Genomic DNA, 23,334 nt, shown 5'->3' with positions numbered 1-23,334 from the left:
AGTAACCACAGTTATGGGCTGGCACCAAGCAACAGAGCTGTCTTTGTCTGTATGCTGGAACAGCAAAACAAACCCAAAATATTACTAAGATTTTGTACTAAATTAATCAGCTGGGACTGGGATGAATAATGATTCTTAAGGCACTGCATTAGCAAACTATACTCTACTGCAGTCATTTGAAAAAAACATCTTATCATGGAACTGCTCTTCTTTAAATGTAGCTTGGTTTTTTGGGTTTTTTTGCAGGGTCCAAAAGGGGATCCTGGAACAGTGGTATGTATGTATGTATTTTTTGGTTTTGATAGAGAATTCTCCAAGTAGTTTGACACATGGTACTTCTGAAGGACAATAAGAAATCCAAACCAAAACCTCTTAGCAGTGACAGCCAAACATGGAGTTGTGAGACAGTTTTCTAAAACAGTTTAATAATTTGTTTTCAAAAAAATTCACAAAACTTCTTTTTTTGTTTCACCATAATGCCTGGAAGCTGAATACATCTTTCTGTACCAGCACCTAGTTCTGTAATTCTGTATTACATCTTTCATCAAAATTAAATCATTGACCCAAATACTCACACAGGGACTCTGGGAAAAGCTTAATTTGTAAATCAGTAAACGAGACATAACAAAATCTGTTTACCTAATAACTGGTTAGCTGTTACAGTAATCTCAAGTTAAATAATCTGCTATTGCTTGCTCTTCAATATTTCCCATGTTGAGTAAAGAAATTCTAACGTATGCAATCTTTTAATTTAAAAAAACTAAAAAACAGGGAGACCCAGGACCAATGGGATTACCAGGATTGGAAGGACTCCCAGGGGAAAAGGTAGGACTCCTTAAAAAAAGGCATGATTTCTTAGTCGCCACTATCTGCAGCTAAATGTTTTCTGAAGCCTTGTTTGGTTTATTTTTCATGTGTAAGTTAATGTTTCTATGAGAAAAATCTTTGCATACTTATTTGTATTTTCTGGTTTTTTGCTTTAAACAAGCAAAAAACATGCTTTGCATAGGTGTAAATAATATACTCACCGAACATAAAATTTCATTTTCTGCAAATGGAAAATTGTGTGTAGGAGGCCTTGTAAAATGCTTGGTAGAATACTACTATAATTGAGGGTAATATTGTATGGCTCTTGTTCCCCTTGAATGTCGTCTTTTGTTTACAGTCCATCTGTTTTGTTCTCAGCCTTTTACTTTCTAATTGTGGAGACTGATTAGGAATGTAAAGAAAAGCTTTTATAAAAGGCTAAAATAGTCAAGATAAAAAAGTATTCATTTCTAAATATAGCAAAGTATAAAACATTTAGCAGAGAAATGAAAAAAATCTGTAAATATGTTTTCTGTCAGCAAAACCAGTTTGATTTTCCCCATATTTTCTAATTTAGGAAGAAAAAAGAGTAAATTTTTTTGCAAATGAAATGTTTTTTAGCTTTTTTGAATTATGCTATTAAATGACTTCATGCAAAAGTACTTTACTGAAACTTATTTTTCATCACAAAGAAATGTAAATTTAAAGTTTCCCTCTCAAAATCACTGTGCATTCCTCCTACTTGCTCAGTCAGTGACAAGATCTAAGATCTTGTGAAAGATTTAAATAATGACAAGATCTAAGATCTGTACTAGATGCTTAAATTACATGACAAGGTTCTTGCTTTGGAATTCTACAATTTACAAGCAATTAAAGACTAGTCTGGTTGCAAAATGAACAAACACAGGGAGACATTACAGGTCTAACAGAGACAAAGTGGGGACAGGAATTAAATAAAGGGAATAAGCAATGGATCAGATCATATAAACCAGCTGAGTGAGTGTTTGGCCCTCTCCCAAAGTAGAAATATTGTTTCCTTAACTAAATTTGGTCAGAATTTCATATTTGTGGTGCAAATAAGTGAAAATAGAAATGCCTAACAGAATCTCAGAGCCTGACAATCCCAGCAGTATAGTGCATGCTGGGTTTTAATTTAGAGCCATGATGCTCCTCTGTGTAGCAGAATGCCATCTTCTACAGACAACATTGGCTGTAATTTCTTGGTGATTTCATGAACTGCTCATGTCCTCTGGATAAAATGTCCCCTACCTCAGGCTTGCTGACAGTGGCTGGTGCAGCTGTGCTTAAAGCCAGACTGCTGAAAGGACCAGAAGAAAGAAAGAAAAGAAAGAAAGAAAGGAAAGGAAGAAAGGAAAGGAAAGGAAAGGAAGAAAGGAAAGGAAAGGAAAGGAAAGGAAAGGAAAGGAAAGGAAAGGAAAGGAAAGGAAAGGAAAGGAAAAGGAAAGGAAAGGAAAGGAAAGGAAAGGAAAGGAAAGGAAAGGAAAGGAAAGGAAAGGAAAGGAAAGGAAAGGAAAGGAAAGGAAAGGAAAGGAAAGGAAAGGAAAGGAAAGGAAAGGAAAGGAAAGGAAAGGAAAGGAAAGGAAAGGAGGGAGAGAGAAAGAAAGAAAGAAAGAAAGAAAGAAAGAAAGAAAGAAAGAAAGAAAGAAAGAAAGAAAGAAAGAAAGAAAGAAAGAAAGAAAGAAAGAAAGAAAGAAAGAAAGAAAGAAAGAAAGAAAGAAAGAAAGAAAGAAAGAAAGAAAGAAAGAAAGAAAGAAAGAAAGAAAGAAAGAAAGAAAGAAAGAAAGAAAGAAAGAAGAGAAAGAAAGAAAGAAAGAAAGAAAGAAAGAAAGAAAGAAAGAAAGAAAGAAAGAAAGAAAGAAAGAAAGAAAGAAAGAAAGAAAGAAGAAAAGAAAAGAAAAGAAAAGAAAAGAAAGATTGCAAGGGAAGTGTTAGGCATTTCTACTTTCATATCATAGCCCGCCTATAGGGAGAATACCACAAGTCCTGGGTGTGGAGTAAGCACTGGGGCAGAGTGGAGGGCTCCAGGGAGCGTGTCCTGCCTGCTGCAGGCACTCAGTGCTCCCCAGCTGCTGTCCCAGAGGTGGATGCTGTGCTCCTCACTGGGTCACTGCTGCCAGGGCAGGACAGGCTGAGCTGTGTCCTCGGAGCTGCTTCCTCCCCACTCCAGTCAGACATGTAACTTGTCACCTGCCACACTGTGTGTAAGGGAGCTGAGTGTTTCTGATCAACAGCCATATCACTGTGCACCTCAACAGAATGATGAGGATGAGACAAACCATCATTGCTTATAAGAATAAAAACCAGAAATCCCGAAACTTCCTGGGGCTCTTATGCAGAACACAACGTGGCTGTAGCTATGTTTACTGAGCTTTAGTGCATCTGCTCCAGGTAACATAAACCCATCTCAGAAAAATACTGTTATGTTAGTATGGTTTCATCAGTGCCAGGGGTTTTCTGACATAAATTCAGAAAAGAGGAGCCTGAGTTTTTCACATTTGTAACAAACATTACAGTAACAGGGCACAGACCAACACTTCAGCAGTGGGGAAACACCTCTGGGTAGAGTTTTACCACTTGCTGAGCTCTGTCTGTCTGCTTTGGATTACAGTCCTGTCAAGAAAGATGAATTTGTCCCTGTAGCTCATCAGTTCCAGCCAAAACCACAGCACTGTCCTAGCTTAAAGCACAGATGGAGGTGGCTGTGTGCTGTAAGGAGAACCCTTGCCCTGAAAGGGCCGTGGCACAAGCAGAGGACATTAGCTTGTAGTGAAGGGATAACTGGGCAGCAGGAAAGCAAAAACTTCTTTGGAAGGTATATTTTAAATATGGGTATGTTGATAGGAAAGTGAATTACCCTGTGTAAATTTTGGTCATTGCCATGACCACAAATTATAATTACTTGGAGAACACCAGATAAGTCAAGGACTTTCCATCCCTTTTCAAGGGAGGTCTTGTGCAGAAACAAAGGGAAACATTATATGAGAGAACCTAAACAGAGGATTTTGGTTACTTGCTCAAGTCTGTATAATGAGCCAGTGGCACAGATAAATATTAGCATTTAACCTGGCTCTTGTCCTCATTTTCATTTCACTTCCTTGGGTTTTAATGGGAATCCACCAAGAAACTTCTGGTTTGATTGTTATGGTTTAAACATAAATTTGACTTTTCTTTAGGGTGACCGTGGACCAGCTGGAGCTCCAGGAGTGTCAGGGACACCGGTATGTATATTCTTTAAAGAAAACTCTGGTTTTAGAAGCTGAAAAAACAGGTCAAGCAAGGTGCTGAGCTGTAGTCTCAGTCACTGTGGGACACCAGTGCTTGGTTTGTGCTTTATGTGTAGGTATGATTATGGGTTTTCCCTAAAGAAATTAGAGTTTTAATAGCAGCAAGGGTTCATATTATTAAAATGACAGAGTGAAGTGAATGCATGATAAAGCTGGAATTCAAAGCTGCATATGCTTAGTTAAGAAACGTGAGATCCTTCCCATTGCCTCTGTTTAATATAGATAAAGACATTTTTTGTGTTCCTGGGCATGCACAAATTTCTGAGCATCTTTCTATCACAAAGGAAAATCATGAACATTATTTATTGCAGCCCACAGGGATCTGCATATCAAGTCAATCAAACATTTGCTCTAGGAGAATGCTTTGTCAGCTATTTACATATGATATTCAGAGGAGTTTCTGAAAGTCATAGAGGAACTTTGTTGTAGGTGAAAGTAAAAGTAACTAATAATAAATTGAAATTATAATTATTCATTTATGTTCCTAAAGGAAATGAAGATATTAGATTTCATTTACTATTTAATAAAAAAGTTTATCCATATTTCAGGAGGCAATACAGAGTTATTTATATGCAAATAGATTTATTATTAAATTTTGGCAGCTACCAATACATTCAGGAACTGTTTAAATTATAAATGTGTTTCATGAAATAAAAGAGAAGTATGTGTCTACACATTCCTATTTCCATTAGCCACTGATTTAGTCTATTTACTGTGAGTTCCAAGAGAACATCATCTTAAATAGCCTAATTTCATTGAGTTTTCCTAAAAGAATTGCACATTTAAGGGGGAAAGTATTTCTCTGAGCTTTATAGCAGATGTAAGAATTTCAAAGCTTGTTGTTCTGAAAGAGATTTTGCACTGTTAATAATGACACTGCACAGTTGTGCATTTCCTGTGAATTTCCCACTGTTATGAATTTCCCAAGTTATTGGATGTTCTCTATTCAAGTTGGATAAGAAATATTTAATGAGCCCCCTTCTTCAGGGGTGAAGCTACATTCTGTTGACTATATTTAGTTCTAATAGAATCCAGTGGAATAAAATATTTTCCCCTGAAATAAATTGGATTTTTTCACAATTATGTTAAGGAGTTTTAATCAACAAACTAGTAGATATGAGAGACAAATTTTTTTTCAGTAGTCTAGGAGGATTTTGAGACATATCCACATATCTTGCTGGAAAAGAATTTGTCTTCTGTACCTGTCATCATTCCCTAGATTGAATAGTGAACCCTCTTCCCCATCTGGAAATGGAAACCTCTTATTTTCACTTTGGTGTTTTGCTGAGATTGCTGAGATTGTCAGGGCAGCTTGGACTGAGATCCTGCAAGCATTGCCCCCAGTGCCCATTTCAGCACAAACCCTCAGTGCTGCTGTTCCCAGAGTTGTCCCTGGTGCTGATGGGTTTGGTCTCTCACTTGTACAAAGTCACCTGAGGATCTGCTCTAAGGATACTTCAGGAAATGTAGGTCCAAGTTGTTAAAAGAAGGGCATCTGTGGTGGTTTGCCAAAACCATAACAGCATCCTAAAGGGACACTTAAAATCAACATTTAAATGATGTCATAAGAGAGGATTGTGAATTCTGGCAGGGTAAACATGAAATGACAATAGAAATGATCAAAACAACAAGAAAATTTGCAAAAGGTGTTAAGTGAGTAATAAAGTCATATACAAAAAAAAAAAAAAAAAAAAAAAAATTGGGACTAGAAATTACCTGAAGGAAAAAACCTTGATTTTACATACACACTAAAAAACCTTGATCTGACTATGACTTCTCAAGATGAAAATCATGGTGGTGTAAAAAAAATTTCATAAAAGCATCTTAGTATTCAAGAAGGATAAGCAAAACCAAGTGGCTAAGTAACATTTAAAACAAGAGCCTGTTCATTAAATATGACAAAAATCTGGTGAAATATTTCTTTTTCCTTTCTTAAAGCATTAATGAGCAATACCTTGAATATTTCTCCCACATATATATACTCTCTTATTTTTTATATAGAGGTACATTTCATTTGGCTTCCTAATAATATGAATGTGTAATATTCTCTTTTTGCAGGGAAAGCCAGGATCTCCTGGGTCCCCAGGCTTGCCAGGAGAACCTGTAAGTACACATTTGAGTTCTGGATTCTTACAATAGCAAACAAATATTTCAAACACCTAATGCAAGGTTTTTCATGCAGTGTTTTCATGTGTGTTTTCTTCTTCCTTAGGGTGAAAGAGGACCTATAGGAGATATAGGCTTCCCTGGTCCAGAAGGGCCACAAGGAAAACCAGTAAGAAATTTTATACTGAATTTATAACTTGCTACAAAAAGAGGTGGATTAGTTTATCAGAAGTTACAAAAGAAAGGACATTGCATCTTGCTTTGTGTTAGAGTAGGTAACATGTGAAGAACACACAGAGCTACACTGCTTAATATTAACCATCTAAAAAAGAATTATTCCTGGTATTGTGGTGTTTTAATAGTTAATCTTACTAAGATGTTGCCTTTAAAGGTCTTATGAAGGTCATTTGGATCTTGCTGACATAAAGTTTCCTCTTGTACTTTTTCCAGGGGGAGAATGTGAACCCAGACACTCAGCACAGTCAGTAAAGGATGGGGTGACAGAACAGGTTCTCAGTTTCAGTTTAGACAGAGAAGCGTGGGCTTCATGACTGAATAAACTTTGAGACTCTTCTGTATACAGGTGATGCAGCACAGCATCACTGTGGCAGCTGAGGCATTTACTGTTCACTTAGGAGATGTCTAATCTGCTCCCTTTATGTAATAAAAGTGTGACAGCAGTGTAGCCAGCCCTGTCTGAGCTGGTTGAACAAACCTAGTTTATATTCCAGAAGGGGTTCAGCCAGGGTAGTGCAGGACTCATTATCTCCCCTGAACCTTGGTGTTTTGGGGATGAGCATGAGCAGCAGTGCTTTGCAGCTTGTCAGCACATCTCCACTTTACACTTCTGTCTGCAAAGTGGACACAGTTTCTGTAGTTACAGCAGCAAATTAGCCCAAGGTGCCTAATCTGTGCCAAGCTCCACTTTGCAGTATATGAGGAGAAAGAAATATTCCTGCTGTCTCTGCTCATACAAGTCATCCTTTCTCACTCACAGCTGTGAGTTTGCTACATGTGCAGACCCATAAATATCCTACTAAATTAAACACTGCCAGAGTCTTTATCTTGCAATTATCTGGCATTGTACAATTGTTAATATACTCTCTGACATTATCTTGGCCCATACCACCCAGGACTCTCAGATCATGCCACATTCCAGTCTGGAAGATAATGTGGGCCTGGAACAGTTTCCAGCAGTTGCTATGAGTGCAGCCACCTTCTCAGGGGAAGGAAATGGCTTTAACCCATGAGACCAAAACTGTGCTATGCTGCAAGTCCTGACAACCAAAGAATGGTTCTGGATTTGTAATAGTAAGGCATAATCTCTGCAAGAGCAGAAGGGTAATTCAGCACCAGGGCTAATATCTAGAATAAAAGAACTCTCTCCCATGGTTGTATTATGGCTAGCTGCTACTGAAAAAGTGCATGTGCATGTACAAATATTCCAAATTTGCAAAGTTTCCCTATAATTTGTTATTTAAAGTTGGATGATCATTAGATTTGGTGCACATCATGATGCTCTTTGTATTTCTATATTGTAGCCACACAAACTGCTTCTTCTGAAGCTTCGGAGCATTTACTGATATGGCACTAAACACTGAGCTTTACCCTTTATACTTTAAAAACACATAAACATATTAATTTTTTTCCTAGGGAATCAATGGAAAAGATGGATTGCCAGGTCCTCCGGTAAGAAAACATGCTTTTATTCATTTTATTCCTCACAGAAACCACAGCTGTTAATCTTAGGCAGTTGCTTTGCATTCTGCTAACACATGAATACACAATAAAGCCTTTAACTGATAAGTTTACCTTTTTTCAAAAACCACATTTCAGGGTGCTGTGGGGAGACCAGGAGACAGAGGACCCAAAGGAGAACGTGTAAGTCCCTGTTATGAAAACTTTTCTCTTTTCACTGAGCATATAAACATCTCATCAGCACCTATCTTATAGGCAAAATCAAGAAATTAGTTCTCTGTGAACTTCAAGCAGTCACCTAAAAATCTAAGAGGTTTAGGTCCTAGACACCACTTCAAGGAATTAGAGTTGATTTGGCTTCTGCATTTAGAGTAAAAACGCATTTTACAGACTTTCTAACACAGTTGGCCTGGACACTGTAAATTGATCAATAGGCTGAAAATGGAAAGCAGATAATCCAGTTATGCTGTTGTCAGATTTTACAAAAGCCATGAACTTGCCCTGTTGTCCTCCTTTCTATGTCACAGACACAAATCATGTTTTATGTAAAACAAGCTTGTCACACTTAGGCAGCAGGAATGCCAGTGCAATACCTGACTGCTTCCCAAACTCTTCAGACAGTTCTGATTGTGGGAACAAGGCCATGGTGGGCAGGAATGATTATGGGAGGTGAGAGGTGTGTTTATATATATATATATGAAACACAGTCTTCTTATAACATTCCCAAAGTCCTGATGTCCTAATCACATGGCTGCCACATTTATGCTTTATGACACTGAAGAGACATGAGGATTTAACAATTACTACAACTATCCCTTAAAAAATTAACTGTTTGCAAGGTTCTGGTTTTGCCTTTAAGGACACAGGCCTGCATTTGTGATAGAGATTGTAATGAGTACAGAAAATATAGTCAAGGTTTTCTTGCAGCCATTATTATTATTAGTGCTGTACAGCATGCTCCTTCAGTTTGAGACCAGCTGTTGTAGTAACAGAAAAGAGAAGCATCAAAATTGGAAGGACAGAACATAACTCCTGAATTTTTCTTTTCTGATATAAGAATGTCCTTATAGAATTCATTTTAAGAAGGAATAAGCCACCTGGGCTGAAATAGTTTTATAGATCCTTTGAGTGACTAAACACTACTGTTATGACTACTTTATAAACTGAGTGACAAACTAGATTGAAAACATGTTTTATACCAACCTGTTTCCTAGAGATTTCAACAGATACAAGTGCTAGTGGCTTGCTTGTTTTTGTTGCTATCTCCAGACCTTGATCACAGATTGTGAACCTGGTGGAGGAGAGCAGGTACAAACACAGGAAAAACAGCAGTTCCTTCTGCACAGAATTTGGTACAAGATAAAATACAAGAGATAGGAGAATGCTAGAAAGGAGAAAGGCTGAATAAAGCAGCACCTTAGGCAGAGATCACAAAACTCAAATGTCCTGAATTTTATACAATTCATGGTGTACAATTTAATTTTGTACAATTAAAGAGGAGTCTGGAGGAATATATGACCTATTTTATGAATTTTTACAAGGACCTTTTTCAAAACATGAAGAAAACACTGGAGGCAGTTAAAAAACACTTGTAATATTTGATTTGCCTCCTACACACTGGCAGCCTGTAAAACATGGATTGTTTATAAGAAAAGGATCAGCTTCACACTGGCACAGTACCATGATTCTAGAGAAACTTGCCTTTTTCTTTATCTCTGGTAGAAGAGCTATCTGTAGCTACTCTGCAGGGTTATAAACCTGACAACTTATCTATCACAGAACCACAGAAAGGCGTGGGCTGGAAGGTATCTCTAAAGATCATCAAGTTCCAGCCACCTTGCCATGGACCTTTCATCAGACCAGGTTGCTCTAAGCCCCATCCCACCTGGCCTTAATATATTTCCTTGCTTCTCTGGACAGCTTGTTCCAGTGCCTCAGCATCTCACAGTAAAGAATTTCTTCCTAATATCTCATCTAAACTGACTCTCTTTCAGTCTGAAGCCATTACCCCTTGTCCTGTCACTAAATGTCCTTCTTAAAAATTCCTCTCCAGCTTCCTCCTAGTATGTTTGAGTACTGGAAATAACTTGGATTAAGTATAATTTTGTGTAAATGAAGACATAAAATAGTAGACTTCTAAGGAAAGTTACAGGAGATTTCTTGGTGTCTTTTGCTTGTGTGAATCTGAGCACCTGAATTATACCTATGACATAATTGACATTCCTAGATCCTTCTATAAGGGCTAAAACCTTTCTATGCTCAAGTTCTGTCCTTGAAAAGTGGGCTACAGAGTCAAGCTATTATTTTTTGTAGTCGACTTCAACATCAAAAGTGCAAGAAAACAAAATATATTTTCAGAGACAAGGTTCAGCCTGGAAAATCATCTTTCCTGCATGACTCAGTCTGTTTCTGAACAGGCAAGAATTTTCTCTTTAGCATTCTCAGGTGGCTGTTCAGGTTTGTTCCACGATGTGCAATGGTTTTCCTTCTGCTTTTATTTTTCACAGGGAGATCAGGGTATTCCAGGGGACAGAGGTCCCCAGGGGGAACGAGGGAAGCCTGGCCCATCAGGAGAAAAGGGGGATGTGGGTCCTGTTGGCCCTCCAGGAGACAGAGGCTATCCAGGATCACCAGGTCATCAAGGTCCCCCAGGCTCACCAGGACCCCCAGGGTTTCCAGTAAGCTAATATAAGTTTATCTTGGTTGTTTGTGTATTCAGACAAGTTATGAAGATAACATGAGCTGAGCAGTGGAAATTCAACTGAGAAATAGCACAGTATTAGAAAAACTAAGGATTTCTCTCAGATCATTTCAGTGTTCATTTAAGGTGAAAAAAATATACCCACATGATCAGGCAGTTATTTTTAATTATTTTTTAAAACATCTGCTATGGATAAGCTTTAATTATTTATTTCTTTAGTTCCTGCATACCAATATGGCTACTCAGTACTGTTAATTTTCACATTTTCCATAAGATTAAGAGCTGCAGTCTGAGCCTTTGCAACTGGGAAAGAAAAGGAGGTGGCCAAAATTGATTCTCGATAGAAGAGAAATCAGCATTTAGAAAGACAATAAAATTCTGCTTGCCAATTGTAGATAACTTGATTTTTCTGCATGAGCACACAGGCACACACATCCATACTATGGGTTCTTTTTAACCTCAATCATGTAAGGTAAAGCTCTAAAACACTTTTCCAGTGAAGTTACTGGGACCATGGTTCTGTTCTGGTCAGCGGTGCATCAGAGCAAGTAGTCCCCAGGGCAGGTGAGAAGTTGGAAGATGCCATGCAAAAGTAAAGCAGATTTTTGTTCCTGATCATCCTTGCTGTCTTGTGCAAGATAAGTTCCATACTCATCACATCCTGGTCATCTTGGCAGCTGGGAGTGCTTCTCCCACTTCATGCCACTAGTATCTTTACAATATTATAATGTATTTGCAGTAAAGTGGCCTTTGCAGTAAAATAAATAACAAAAAAAATTAAAACACTTATCTGTTGGTGAAAGGTTTATACTGGTAGTGCTAATTTGAGCATTTCTTATTTTTGTAGCATCATAAGTTGTCCTCTGCATATTCCTTCTGATACATATCACCTTTCTTTTTCCTCATCAGGCTGATGCAATTTCACTTGAAGAAATAAAGAAATATATCAAACAAGAGGTTCTTAAGGTATTTGAAGGTAAGAATAGGAAATATTATACAACTAAATCTGAAATTCTGCTCTAAATTTCTTTACATGTCATCTAACTTACATTGGACTTAGCAGGTACCTTGTTGCTGTAGCTGTGTTTAGCAAGTCTACCTTGCATGATTCTGTTCAAGCAAGGAGAGGTTAGAGTATCTGTTAAACAGAGTATTTCCTATGTAAAAGATCAGCACTGAAGAGTAGTCTTCTCCAAATCATAACAGCAAACATAAGTGTCATTGTAGGTACATATATGCGTCATGTATCACTGCAGATACTGTTTATCTACTACATACCATTAAGGTATTGAAATGTTACTAAAGCAGAGACCACAGATGTACCTAATTATTTTGGCCACTTAGTGGCAGACTGTCTACATAAGAGAAAGGTTCAACAGCCTTCAGTCACATAGGTCTAAGCTCCTCTGCAGTTTTCTCAGCAAATATCCCTGCTGAGTTCCAGAGCTCCCTGCCAGACCACCGTCATCTGGCACAGTTTTAGGCAAGTACCAGATTCAGCCAAGGCCTTTGTATTATGTAAGATTTCTTAGATGAGTCCTTACTCTGAAAAGGGAATATTTTTCTTCCCCAGCATTCCTTTAGTCATGGTAGAAAAGCTGTGACTCCGGTTTCTGAAACAAGCTTCTTCATGAACACCCCTTAACAGTAGCTTCTCTTCCATAGCAAAATGCATTTCTTATGTCCTCAATATGCTTTGTTATTCTGTCATTAATATTTGTGGGCAAATCTATCTTTTAGAGATAAAAGAAATTATATAAAGCTTGAGACTTCTTAACCTGTTCAGGCAGTTTTTCGCTTTGTAACAAGGCTATCACTTTGTGCATTATCACCTTTCCCCAGGGTGCTACCCCTCAGAGTTCAACCTATAATGTATTTCAAGAGCAATTTGAGTGAAGTCACTTCCTTTTCCCATTCAGATAGAATGGTAACAAATATTTAGTCTATTCACAAAAAGAAGGCATTATAAGGTGCCCTGCCTACAGGGAATAAAGTAGTTTTGTCTTTATAGCTATTCCCTTTTCTACACCTCGCTACTGTTCCCACAGATCTTCCAGTTTTGGTATTGCTTCATTTTGTTTACTTTCTATCACCTTCCTTCTTTTTTGTTTGATGCCCACTCTTCTCTAATTTTATTCTTAAATCTTAAAACTCTACCACTGTAAATACCCACTAAATTGTGGCATGCTTAGGGCTTTAATCTGGTGTAAGTGATACAGAGCCAAGATTAGTACCTATGTTACCTACCTCTAAGGAACAGTAAAATATTACCAAGGACACTTTATCTCACCAGCATGAAAATTTCTATTCTGAAATATCTGCAATTAGCAATTTTTGCTGAGTGCTTTCAGGTTTTTTACAACAGTTTTCAGGTTCCAGCACATTCCAAGAACTGTTCACAGGATTTAATCTCTACTTTGCAGCTTAATATGAGTTACAAAAATAGAAGGTAGCCCTCCATCAGTGTGTTAAGTACTAATTATTCTGTCTATGTGTTTTAAGTGCTTCCATGAACAGCAGTCAGAAATAATTTGAAATATTGGAATATGTTAGTAATGGAGAGTAGTAACAGAAAATTTTAGACAAATTAATTCTGATTATTTCAAAGGGTAAAGACTCAGACATGAATCTGAGTTGGAACTGAAGGTCTCAGTGCTTATTGGAGCATTTAATACCTTGACTTTAAGAAGAATTAAAAACCCTACTTACAGAAAGTTTAGCTGGGGCTTTGGGATTTTTTCCCCTTTTTTGCTAGCAGACTTCTTACCAACTTTTCCTGTGTCTTTGATTAATGAAGAAAGGATGGGTCAATTTGTATCCCAGCTGAAGCTGCCTGCTGCAATGCTTGCCTCCCAAGCTCATGGAAAACCAGGGCCCCCAGGAAAAGATGGATCACCAGGGCCACCAGGAAAGGACGGTTTGCCAGGGCCACCAGGAGAACGTGGAATTCAAGGTAGGCATTCCAAAAAATGTTCCTTTTAGCTGTATCTTGAAATCCTTATACACTTGCTAATGTTTATTAAATAAGCCAGGACTAGCTATCTAGCTTTCTAATGATTAACTTTTAAACTTATGTACTTATGTTTTTCCAGACCACATCTAAATATTAACCCATAGTAAATGTGTGGATTTTACTGATTAAAAACTCCTAATCAGTGCATTTTATTCTAATCAGTTATAAATTTAATTATTGACAGATATCTAAATCTGACAGAAATACTGTAGCAGGTATTTTTTCCTACAAAATACTTGAATAAGTAAGAAAAACAATGCCAACACTCTTGCTATTTAGAGTCAGCTTCATATTTAGAGGCCATCTTTTTTAAGAAAAAAAATCGTTCTGTCTCCTGGTCCAACTGCTCTCAGCTCATATCCTGAGAAAATACAGGGCATAAAAAACTGAAGAAGCAGTGAAAACTGAAATATTACTAAATTAGTTTTTCTTATGGTGTAGGAACCTATTTTCATAAAAGAAGAAATCAGAGTAATCAGTTTTTCACTAACTTAAGGCATCAACTGTACCCCAAACAGTAATTTGTGCATTGCAATGAACTTGGACAGTATCGGACTCTCATTTCTGTGAGCTACTTTTACCGCAAAAGTGTCATTTAGTGCAAAATTAGCTCTGAGGGATCCAGGATCATTGTAGTTGTGCTCTACTGTAGAGCCAGCCTTTCAGAGATTAAAAGAAAGACGAGAAGAGACTAGAAAGAAAAAAGAATTTATAGATGAATAATATTTTGTGGGTGGGTAACATGTCATTTGCAGTTTATCTGTAGGTAGTTCTTTATTATCTTTTGTTAGTTTGGTCTGCTCTGGAGTCAGAGCAAGTCAGACTGGAATGAAGAACATGCCAGCAAAGCTGAAGATGTGTGGATCCTAAAGCTATCAGAAGAATAAGGACTTACTAACACTGATAAGCGCAAACCACTGACAGAAGCTTGAAAAATGTGATGAGCTCAGAATGAGAAGAACAAGAATAAAGCATCAAGGAAAACAATAAAAGGCTTAGAATCTTACAACACTGACTTCATCGTTACCTAAATATTCAGACCACTGCAAATAGTCACCTTCAATGTCAGTGCCAGATTGTTCAATAATGATGGATGTACTGGATAATCTCAAACACTTCTGGGAAGAGAAACGCTGCACTAGGTTTCATTTCCAGCTAGTGAGCATCAAGACTAAAAGATGATAGCTATGCTTGAAAAAAAAACAAACAAAAAAAAGCTGCTTTTCCATATCTTATAGTTAAGTAAAATAGTGCCCCATGTACACAGGATTTCCATTTATTTTACCAATATGCTCAATACTTGTTTTTAATTAGTAAAAGGTAAGCTAAGTGTAAAGCCTTTAATTCTCTGATACATAAAAAGATACAAAAATTTACACTTCCAAGGAAAGAAAACCAGAAGTTTACCTTGCCTCTTTTTTATACTGTGAATAAGAGACTGTCCTGTAAGAGGTACACACTTACACACACCCTTCAAACCTTCCTCAGTTGTGCTTGTGCATGTTAATAGCTTTGTGCCAAGAGTAAAAAGAAATTCAAATCTCTGAGCAGATTGAAAAGTATCTTTTTATATTCCAGCTTGTCTTCAGCCATAAAATACATAGCAAACAAGACTTCTTGGTGAAGCACATTACGTGCATGTGTGGCTGGGTCCTTTAAGGTAGCATGCTGTGTGCACAAGTCCTGATACAGGCTGATAGACACTTCTTATTCTATTTCTCACTTGGGAGTAGCCCAGACTGCCAACTCCAGGGATTTGCTGTGTGCAGTAATACGTGGCAGAGGGAATCACTTGTCCCCCACAGGCAGTGAGAAGTGGATGCTTGTGGCAAGCAATTAACAGGACCTCTGTGATATGTCCTGTTTGTGATGCTGCATGCAGAGCCTGCTAGAGCCAGCCAGATGCTGCTGGGTGTCTGGAGCGGTGTTTAACTTCATCTGAGGATTCACAGGGGTCCCTCCATACACCTTGAGTGTGGTGTTGGTTCCCCTGGAAACTGGTCAGGAATTATTTGGGTGGATTCCAACAGAATCTCCTTCTGCACAGCAAACTAATAGGTAGTGGGTTAGTCTTAGAAGCAAAAAAGAAAGATATTGACTTTTGGACTTATAGGCATGGTTTTCAAAAAGTGTATTTGAGGAATTGCTAGACTCTTATGCAGAGATTCATTCCCTTCTAACGAAGTCCAGAATTTTTACCTGCTGGCCTTCAGCAAGGTTGTTCATGGTGTTCCTCACAACCTTCCCAGTGGTTCAGGTAGATATAATTTATAGGATGGTCTCATTAGAAATATAGCATGCAAGCAAAATAGAATTGCAACTGAAATTGTGAAACACATAATTGGTATTCAGATAGCCAATGGAAGATTTTTTATAGACATATATGTATATATTCATTTCAAAAACTATGCACCTGCAAGCTGATGCTCTGAGGCAGGGCTAATGGTAAAAAGTACAGCATGTCCTTAAGGGAGAACAGAGGGACTTTACTCTGCATGAGTATTAAGGTATGTTTATACCTTAAAACCTCCTACAGAATTAGAAAGTTTATTTCAAGTCTTTACAAACAAGATATATCAGTGTCATCCATCTGTAAACAGACAGTCAGCTTGTCATGTGTAAGAGGATCTAGCTCGATTAACTCCACTGACTTAATTGGATTTTTAAAATTGTAATAGTAAGGGAATTTTGGTCCATTAGATGAACTGCACCTTGTGATAACTTAACAATCCAGAGATTCCTTATGTTAATATTACTTGATTTCTTTTTTCAATAGAGAAAAGATTCTATCCTAGTTAAAATTCATTCTTTCTGTCAAATTGAGGAAAATATTTTTATAGGTCCTCATAACTTATGGTAGCCTCAAGGAATCAAAAAAAAAAATAGCTCAGCTCAGAAAATAAAAATGCCATGCAATGAATAGTGAAAGCTCCTTATCTTTATTGGTAATCTCTGTTGTAAAGTTTATGTCTCTTATGAAAATTACTTATTTGTATGGTGGAAGCCTGTAGAAACCTTGGCTGACATCAGGAGCCCATTGTAGTGAATGTTGTCTATAGACAGTCATTCCTCTGAAATGGCTGCACTGGTTTCAAGATACCTCCTGCAAATTGTTCTCTGCTGTGGAGGTTAAAGTTAACCTGTTTTACTTTGATTTGAAACCCAGCTGCTCCCTCAGCTAGACAGCTGTAACATACAGAAGGAAGTCAGAACATGTACTGGGGGCTGGATGAGGGGGCTTCGTCTTGGCACCCTCTCTGTTGCTTTGCAGTTTTTTTAAGGACACAGAGTATTTGCACAGTAAAGCACAGTGGGTACTTTGGTCTCATTGTTCCCTGTGGGGGCCATCTCTTTGCCTTGTATTTGTATTAAAGAACCTCAGATTTCTCAGATACTTGACATGTTAGTTTCAGGTGCTGCATTGTCCATGCTGATGGAAGAGGGTCTCCATGATGTGGGTGCATTAGCTTCTGGAGCAGTTTAAATACCTTTCACCTCTGAGTTCATGGACATGAACTTCTGTCATTTCCATGTAGAGCTGAGGCTGTAGCAGTAGTGACACTTCTGATTGTGCTGTTTGTGGCAAGCACCAAACTGAGAGCGGAATTCCAGCTGTGACTCCTCATCTATGAGCAAAAGCTTATCTGTATGAACACAAACTTGCTATATACTGCTACCAAGTGTTTACTGTACTGCCCACGTTGGGTATGTGTTTGTAACATTTGGGGTTACAGAAATCACAACAAAACTTCTAGGACCTGAGTGAAAGGTTCTGCTAAAACAGTTACTTTTTTAATTAAGCAGGTGCCTCTTACTGAAATTTTAATTCTACCAGGAAAAGTAGATAGCATCTTATATGTGCCTTTACATTAAAAATGATAAATCTGTTTGGTGTGTATGGTAATATTTTCCTTTGACTGTGTGTGAGTTTGTCAGTCTAAGCTCAGAAAGAAGGTGATATTATCCTCTAGAGGTGTAATCATGGCCTTGCTTCTGAGCAAAATATACCTCATTAAAAATCAAATATTTTTCTGCCAGAATTACACCTTACATTGTTCACATTGTTTACATATAAGTCTGTTTATTAAAATTCTTGCGTTCTATCAAATAAAGCCTTATTGTTAGACAAGGTATTTGGGAATTTTTGTATTAAACTTCAGTGCTAGCAGAACTTACCTGCCACCATGTAAAAACTACACCCTTGCATGTGTATTTGGATACAGTGAATAAGGGTTTATCACTAAACCATGCTGCTCTTTGTCCTATTATAGCGGCTTTTTTCCTTATTTTCTTGTGTTCCAGTGATGTTTACAGAATCATTCAGTCTATCTCAGTTGTTTTCAATTATGGTGTGTCAAAGACCTGCAGTAATGTTTATCATGGAGATTGTAAATGTGATGTATAGTACCTTTGATTTCTCTCTCTTCTCCATAACTAAAGAAATGCAAAACAAATCATTAGTGGCAGAAGTCCACTGTAAAATTAGAGTTAACTGGGTTTGTAGTGGGAAATGCATTGTAACTGTTGACTGTAAATTAAAAAACATTGAGAAATATAAAATAAATAGGGCATGTAATGGATTCTGTAGTTGTATTATTGAGCTTTGCAAAAAGCAGCAATACTAGAAGTTGCACAAGATTTTTCAGAACAAACCAACTTGGTGTAGTTATAAATATTACTGTGGTCATTGGAGAGTAAATCCAAGATTCAAAATCCAATACAAATACCTCCATATTCCTTTTTCTTAGTCTTTATAGCTTGTGTGTGTGTATGCCTTGTACAATTCTGCTTAACATAACTCAGTGACCAGAATGCATGGTTAATTTGAATTTGGGTTTCTGTGAGATTTTAAACTGTTGATTTCCTTTAGTTGTGTTATGTATAGCACCCTGCATGCATTTTATAACATTCTTGCCTCACTGTAATTTCCTTGTTGTGGTGCTGAGAGGAGTAAGATGATTGATGCTCTGTTTTGCATGCTGGAATGATTGCAACAGATAGCAGACTTTCTACTGAAGTGTATAATGAGCTTGTGTGTAACAGAAAGCTTGAATGCTCCGTGTACCATTCCTGCTGCATTGTGTCTGTTGTGGCAACCCTGAATTGGTACCCACAGCCCTCAAAGTAATTTCCTTCTGGAATATCCTGTAAGGTAGCAGTGTTGCATAGACCATACCACACTGGAAAGAGAGCCTTTGCCATCCACCTGTCAGTGCCAGTTAATCTTCATGGGACATCAGGTGGATTGGCATGGCTGTGCTCTTCTCTTTTAATTCAAACTAAGTAACAGTTCTTCACAAGAGGAGGAACTCAATAGTTTATTGTATGGCATAGGTGATGCTAAAAATATACTGGTCCTTGAAGCAGGAAGATTTTCATTCCAAATGTGACCAGAAATCAGCAAATTAACCCTAAACTTTTGTCACCTTACATGCCAGCATCTGAAGTGCTGGGTACAGAAGTGTTTCCTTGTAAGCCCTTTTGAAGTAAGGGTTTGTGGCAGGTGTCTCCTCTAAAAATGCCTTCATCCTTTCTCCTGCATAATAAAGGTACACTCTTAACTTAAAATAATCGGGAAAATATTTTACTGTGGCAATAAGTCCTCTGCTCTAAAGATTCCAACTAATAAAACTTTTAAAAACAGTTCAAGGAAAAAGAAGTGGCCAGGGAGTGGGACTTCTCTCACATACAGGAGAATGTCTAATCATAAAACTACCACTTTACAAAAAGTCCTAAAAGTGCAAGTGTAAGGATTTATGCAGAACAGAGAGAGTAAAATCTGCATTTGGCTCTTTATTAGAGGAATTTCAGGTAACTTAAAATCTTGGGGAAGGGTCAAGCTAGTGAACAAAGCAAGAGCCCTTTGACAGATGATGTAACAGTTAGAGCTAGAAATGCTCATATTTTCCAGAAGGAACTTATAAACTTAAGAGTGGTTTCGAAAAAAAAAAAAGAACTCTGAAGAAGAGAACTGAGCATGTGCTTTCTCAATTATATTTGTCTTGGTAATTTCATGTCAACAAGATATACAGAAAATTCCTACCTAAAATAAGAGGGTGCTCTTATCTTCATATCTTTATTCTGTGTAGGTTATAGAGGACAGAAAGGGGAAAGAGGCGAGCCTGGAATTGGACTGCCTGGTAACCCTGGACCGCCTGGCCCTGCAGGTACAAGTCTCCAGATCTATTTCTGCTATTGTTATTTATGAACTAACAGGCCTTTCTCCTGGTTTTGCACTCCTGCTTTTCCTCCCGAGCCGGATTGCAGCGTGAGGTCAGCCCCACCTGCCTCCTTGCGGATGTGCTGGAGCGCACCTGATGTGGGTGATGGAAAGCAGGGCACTGCTCGTGCTCTGGTGAGGACCCTGCTAATTGTAGCTTTGTTTTGCCAGCTGCAGGCCTGCCAGGCCCACCAGGAGCATCGGGCTCCCCGGGACCGCAGGGGCCGCCTGGAGCCAGCGGGAGGTGCAACCCGGCGGATTGCTACTACCATGTGTCACAGACTCGCTCACGCACCAGCAGGAAATAAAATCCCTCCCCCTGACACTTGGGTTCACGGTCACTTTTCACTCTTTCCAATAAGTTTATTTAATTTTTTGAAATATTTGGTGCATTATTTTTTTTCTCTCGACACTGCATGGTATATAGATAATTTGTAAGGCACAAAATTGAGCCTTTTTCTATGTTATTTGCAGTGTCATAATGATGACATGATGTCATGTATTTTCCAGAGTGCATTCCATGTGTTGTTTCTCTTATTTATTTTGCTTAGAACAGAAAATAGGCCCAAATAATTTTCATAAACTTCTTTCTTCAAAAAAAAATATTTTATTATAACTTAAGACATTATGTATGCCTCCATATGTAAGCTGGCTTTATTTTTCTTGCTGGTGGTGAATTTTCAATGGAAAAAATAGATTTCTGAAGTCACAAAGAGTACTCGTTCATGGCGAATGCAGGACCTGAGCTGGAGCACTGGGAACTCTGTTCAGACTCAACATTCATGTTCCCCAAGGAGGCTCCAACACACCTTTTGATAAGGGTCTGCCTTGCTCCAGGAATGCTGCCCACCATTACAGGCACATCCAAGATGGCAAAAAAGGAAACAAAGATGTGTTTGTGGTCTCCTTATCCCGTCCTACAGGGAGCTTCAGACTGACTGGAAGATCACCGGCTGTAGCTCCAGAAGTGTCTCTCCTGACTGGAATTAGTCCCAGCTGGGGGCTTGTGTGTTCCTTCAGTCGTGGTTTCACACACCCCAGATATTAAATGCAAGAGGCTGCTGACAGTGCTCTGGACTGAGAGCTGGCACACCTTCTAACCATTAGGTGGACTGAGTAAGGCTACTAAGGTCTGGAATCAAGCTACTCTGCTATTAAGTCTGCTACAGCAAAGGTGACCTCTTGCTTTAGAGCAGAGGCTGGTGAGTGCATATTCCAAGAATGGAACTTCACAAGCCTCTAATCTTGGTGATGGCACTGTTTTCTTCTTCCTCCTGCAATAGTCACATGCTGAAATCAGCTTGAGAAGAACATGGAATCTGTACAGTACACAATTCACAGATCCTATTTACTGGTGACACAAAATTTTTTGAGTTCAAGAGAAATTCGGAAAAAAATACAAAACTCTCCTAGAAAGGTGTACTGCTGAGAGCAACAGCATCCAGTTTTCAGTCATTTAGTAAAGGCTGCAGTAACAGAAAATGTCAATGATGAACAAAACAGAACAATGTATAAATCATGTAGAGTTCAAATGGTTGAGCAAAAGAAAATCTGAAGAAAATTGATCACACAGATGATCCTGAAAAGGAGTGAGTAGGAGTGGCCAAAATTTCACTTCTGGTTATTAGGAAACAGATGACCCTAAGTTAGTCCTGTGGAATTTTGTACAGGGCAATAGAAAGCGAAGGTGCTGCTTAGAGAACACAAACATCTATAACCCACAACTGCAAAATGCTCCTGTAGTACAAAGCCATACTGAGGGCTTTTATCCCATTGTTTGGAAGGCAGTCACTCTCCCACATTAGGCAGGGAAGTAGTTTTGATAACTGTGCTTGAGCAGTACTGAGCTACCAGGGAAGTATTGTCAAATTGAAAGTCCTGGCTTCCAGAGAAGCTGTTGTGATACATGAATCTGGCTGAATTCTGGGTTTTGCTCAAAAGCAGTTAAGGAATGACTGGTGGGATTCTCTAGCAAGAGATGCACATTGGCATTTGTTCTAAATAGTTCCTAGCACTTGCGTCCAGAGCAGAGGAACAAGATGAGAGCAAGAAGTGACCGAATTAACTCAGGCAGCAGCTGGGGCACTCAGGACACTTTCTGAAAGGGAAAGCACAGATCCCTGACATGTTCATCAGTTAGGTGTTTGGAGGAGAGAAGGTGCTTGCTACAAAAGGACGTTAAAGGAAACACAGGGATGGAAGGCTGAGAGTAAGCACCTGGGACAGGAGAGGGCAGCAGGAATGAGGATGGCAGAAAACCTGTGGCACACCATGAAACTATTTCCTGAAGGAGCTGCACTACACCCTGCAGCTGGGGACGCCTTGGGGAGTCAGGGTGCTTTATCTTTCCTTGTGAGAATGGGGTCTAAAGCCCACAGGCAAACCCAGTCCTTACACCTCCTGTTCTTCTTAGCCCTCACTCCTCAGGATGTCTGTCCAATGGCTGTCCCTTTTCCAGGCCAGCACAGCCCCTGCTCTGTGGGCAGCACTGTCCTTCTGGGGTGAAGGTGCATTTGGGACACATGGTCCTGCCTGAGCTCAGCTCAACACAAGCTGCTCCCACTGCAGAGCTGCTGTGCCCATGGAGCATGTTCTGGTTTGCCCTGTGGAACCGATCACCCTTCCAGTCCTGGTCCTCAGAGCTCTGGGGCTGTGGGAGGGCTGGGAATGGTGAGGCAGCTTGAGACAGGGCACTGAGGCACCGACTGCTGCCATGGCCCAACCAGAGAGCACAGCCTGGCACCAGCACATCCCAGTGTCTAAACATGGACACCAGAGGAGCAGCCCCACATACTGGTGTCCATTCTCTGAAAGGAACTGCTGGTCAGGTATCTTGCATAAACATTTTCTGTTTCTTTTTGGTTTTGGTTTTTTTGGGTTTTTGGGGTTTTTTTTTTTTGTTACTTCTCTAGTAATTCCAATATATGTATAATCTAAACATTTTTTACTTCAGAAGGTAATTTTGAACTTCATTTTCTGTGATAATATTGAAAAGGGTGCTGTCTTGAATTAGTACTTGAGTGACTTAGAGGTTCCCAAGCAGCCCCATCCTGGAAGGCTGTACATAGACCATTGCACCACTTTGGTGGTATCTGTATATTTTGGGGCTTTTAGCTTGCTGAAACCCAGCATCTGTTATCTGCCAGATGCAATTGCTGTATTTTAATTTACTTGAAATTATTGGGAAGCAGAACACTTTTTATATTTGAGGAAGTTTTATTTTTTCATCTATGTTTCCTACAGATGCCTTTTTCTTTTTATAGGCTTAAAGAGAAAGGTCTTTCTAAAATGTATTTGAATGCTTTCAGTTGATTTTCAGGTAACTTTGGTAATTATCTTGTTGCATTATTTTTATTTTTATTTTGCTAAAAAGCCCACTTTAATTTTCTCATGTGAGAAAACGGGTAATTTTTTATATGGGCTATCTGAGTACCTATTTTAAGATGCCACTTTCTTCACTAGGGTAGAGCAGAGCTAATCCCTG

At 38.7% G+C, this 23,334-nt stretch overlaps 1 protein-coding gene across 1 annotated transcript in view; it reads left to right on the top strand.

The window, feature by feature from the left end:
* Positions 1 to 21,192, top strand: part of COL19A1 (collagen type XIX alpha 1 chain) — a 172,939-nt gene extending 151,747 nt beyond the window's left edge. The window contains exons 39-50 of the mRNA XM_058801774.1: positions 247 to 273; positions 772 to 825; positions 4,002 to 4,046; positions 6,171 to 6,215; positions 6,325 to 6,387; positions 7,872 to 7,907; positions 8,055 to 8,099; positions 10,424 to 10,594; positions 11,527 to 11,593; positions 13,415 to 13,570; positions 19,720 to 19,797; positions 20,022 to 21,192. Coding sequence (XP_058657757.1) covers positions 247 to 273; positions 772 to 825; positions 4,002 to 4,046; positions 6,171 to 6,215; positions 6,325 to 6,387; positions 7,872 to 7,907; positions 8,055 to 8,099; positions 10,424 to 10,594; positions 11,527 to 11,593; positions 13,415 to 13,570; positions 19,720 to 19,797; positions 20,022 to 20,158 — 924 coding nt within the window. The 3' untranslated portion in view covers positions 20,159 to 21,192. The remainder of the gene's footprint in view (positions 1 to 246; positions 274 to 771; positions 826 to 4,001; positions 4,047 to 6,170; positions 6,216 to 6,324; positions 6,388 to 7,871; positions 7,908 to 8,054; positions 8,100 to 10,423; positions 10,595 to 11,526; positions 11,594 to 13,414; positions 13,571 to 19,719; positions 19,798 to 20,021) is intronic.
* The last annotated feature ends 2,142 nt before the right edge of the window (positions 21,193 to 23,334 follow it).

This window comes from Ammospiza caudacuta, chromosome 3 (assembly GCF_027887145.1).
Source record: "Ammospiza caudacuta isolate bAmmCau1 chromosome 3, bAmmCau1.pri, whole genome shotgun sequence".
Taxonomy (NCBI): Eukaryota; Metazoa; Chordata; class Aves; order Passeriformes; family Passerellidae; genus Ammospiza; species Ammospiza caudacuta.
This window is presented reverse-complemented; position numbering and strand designations above follow the sequence as displayed.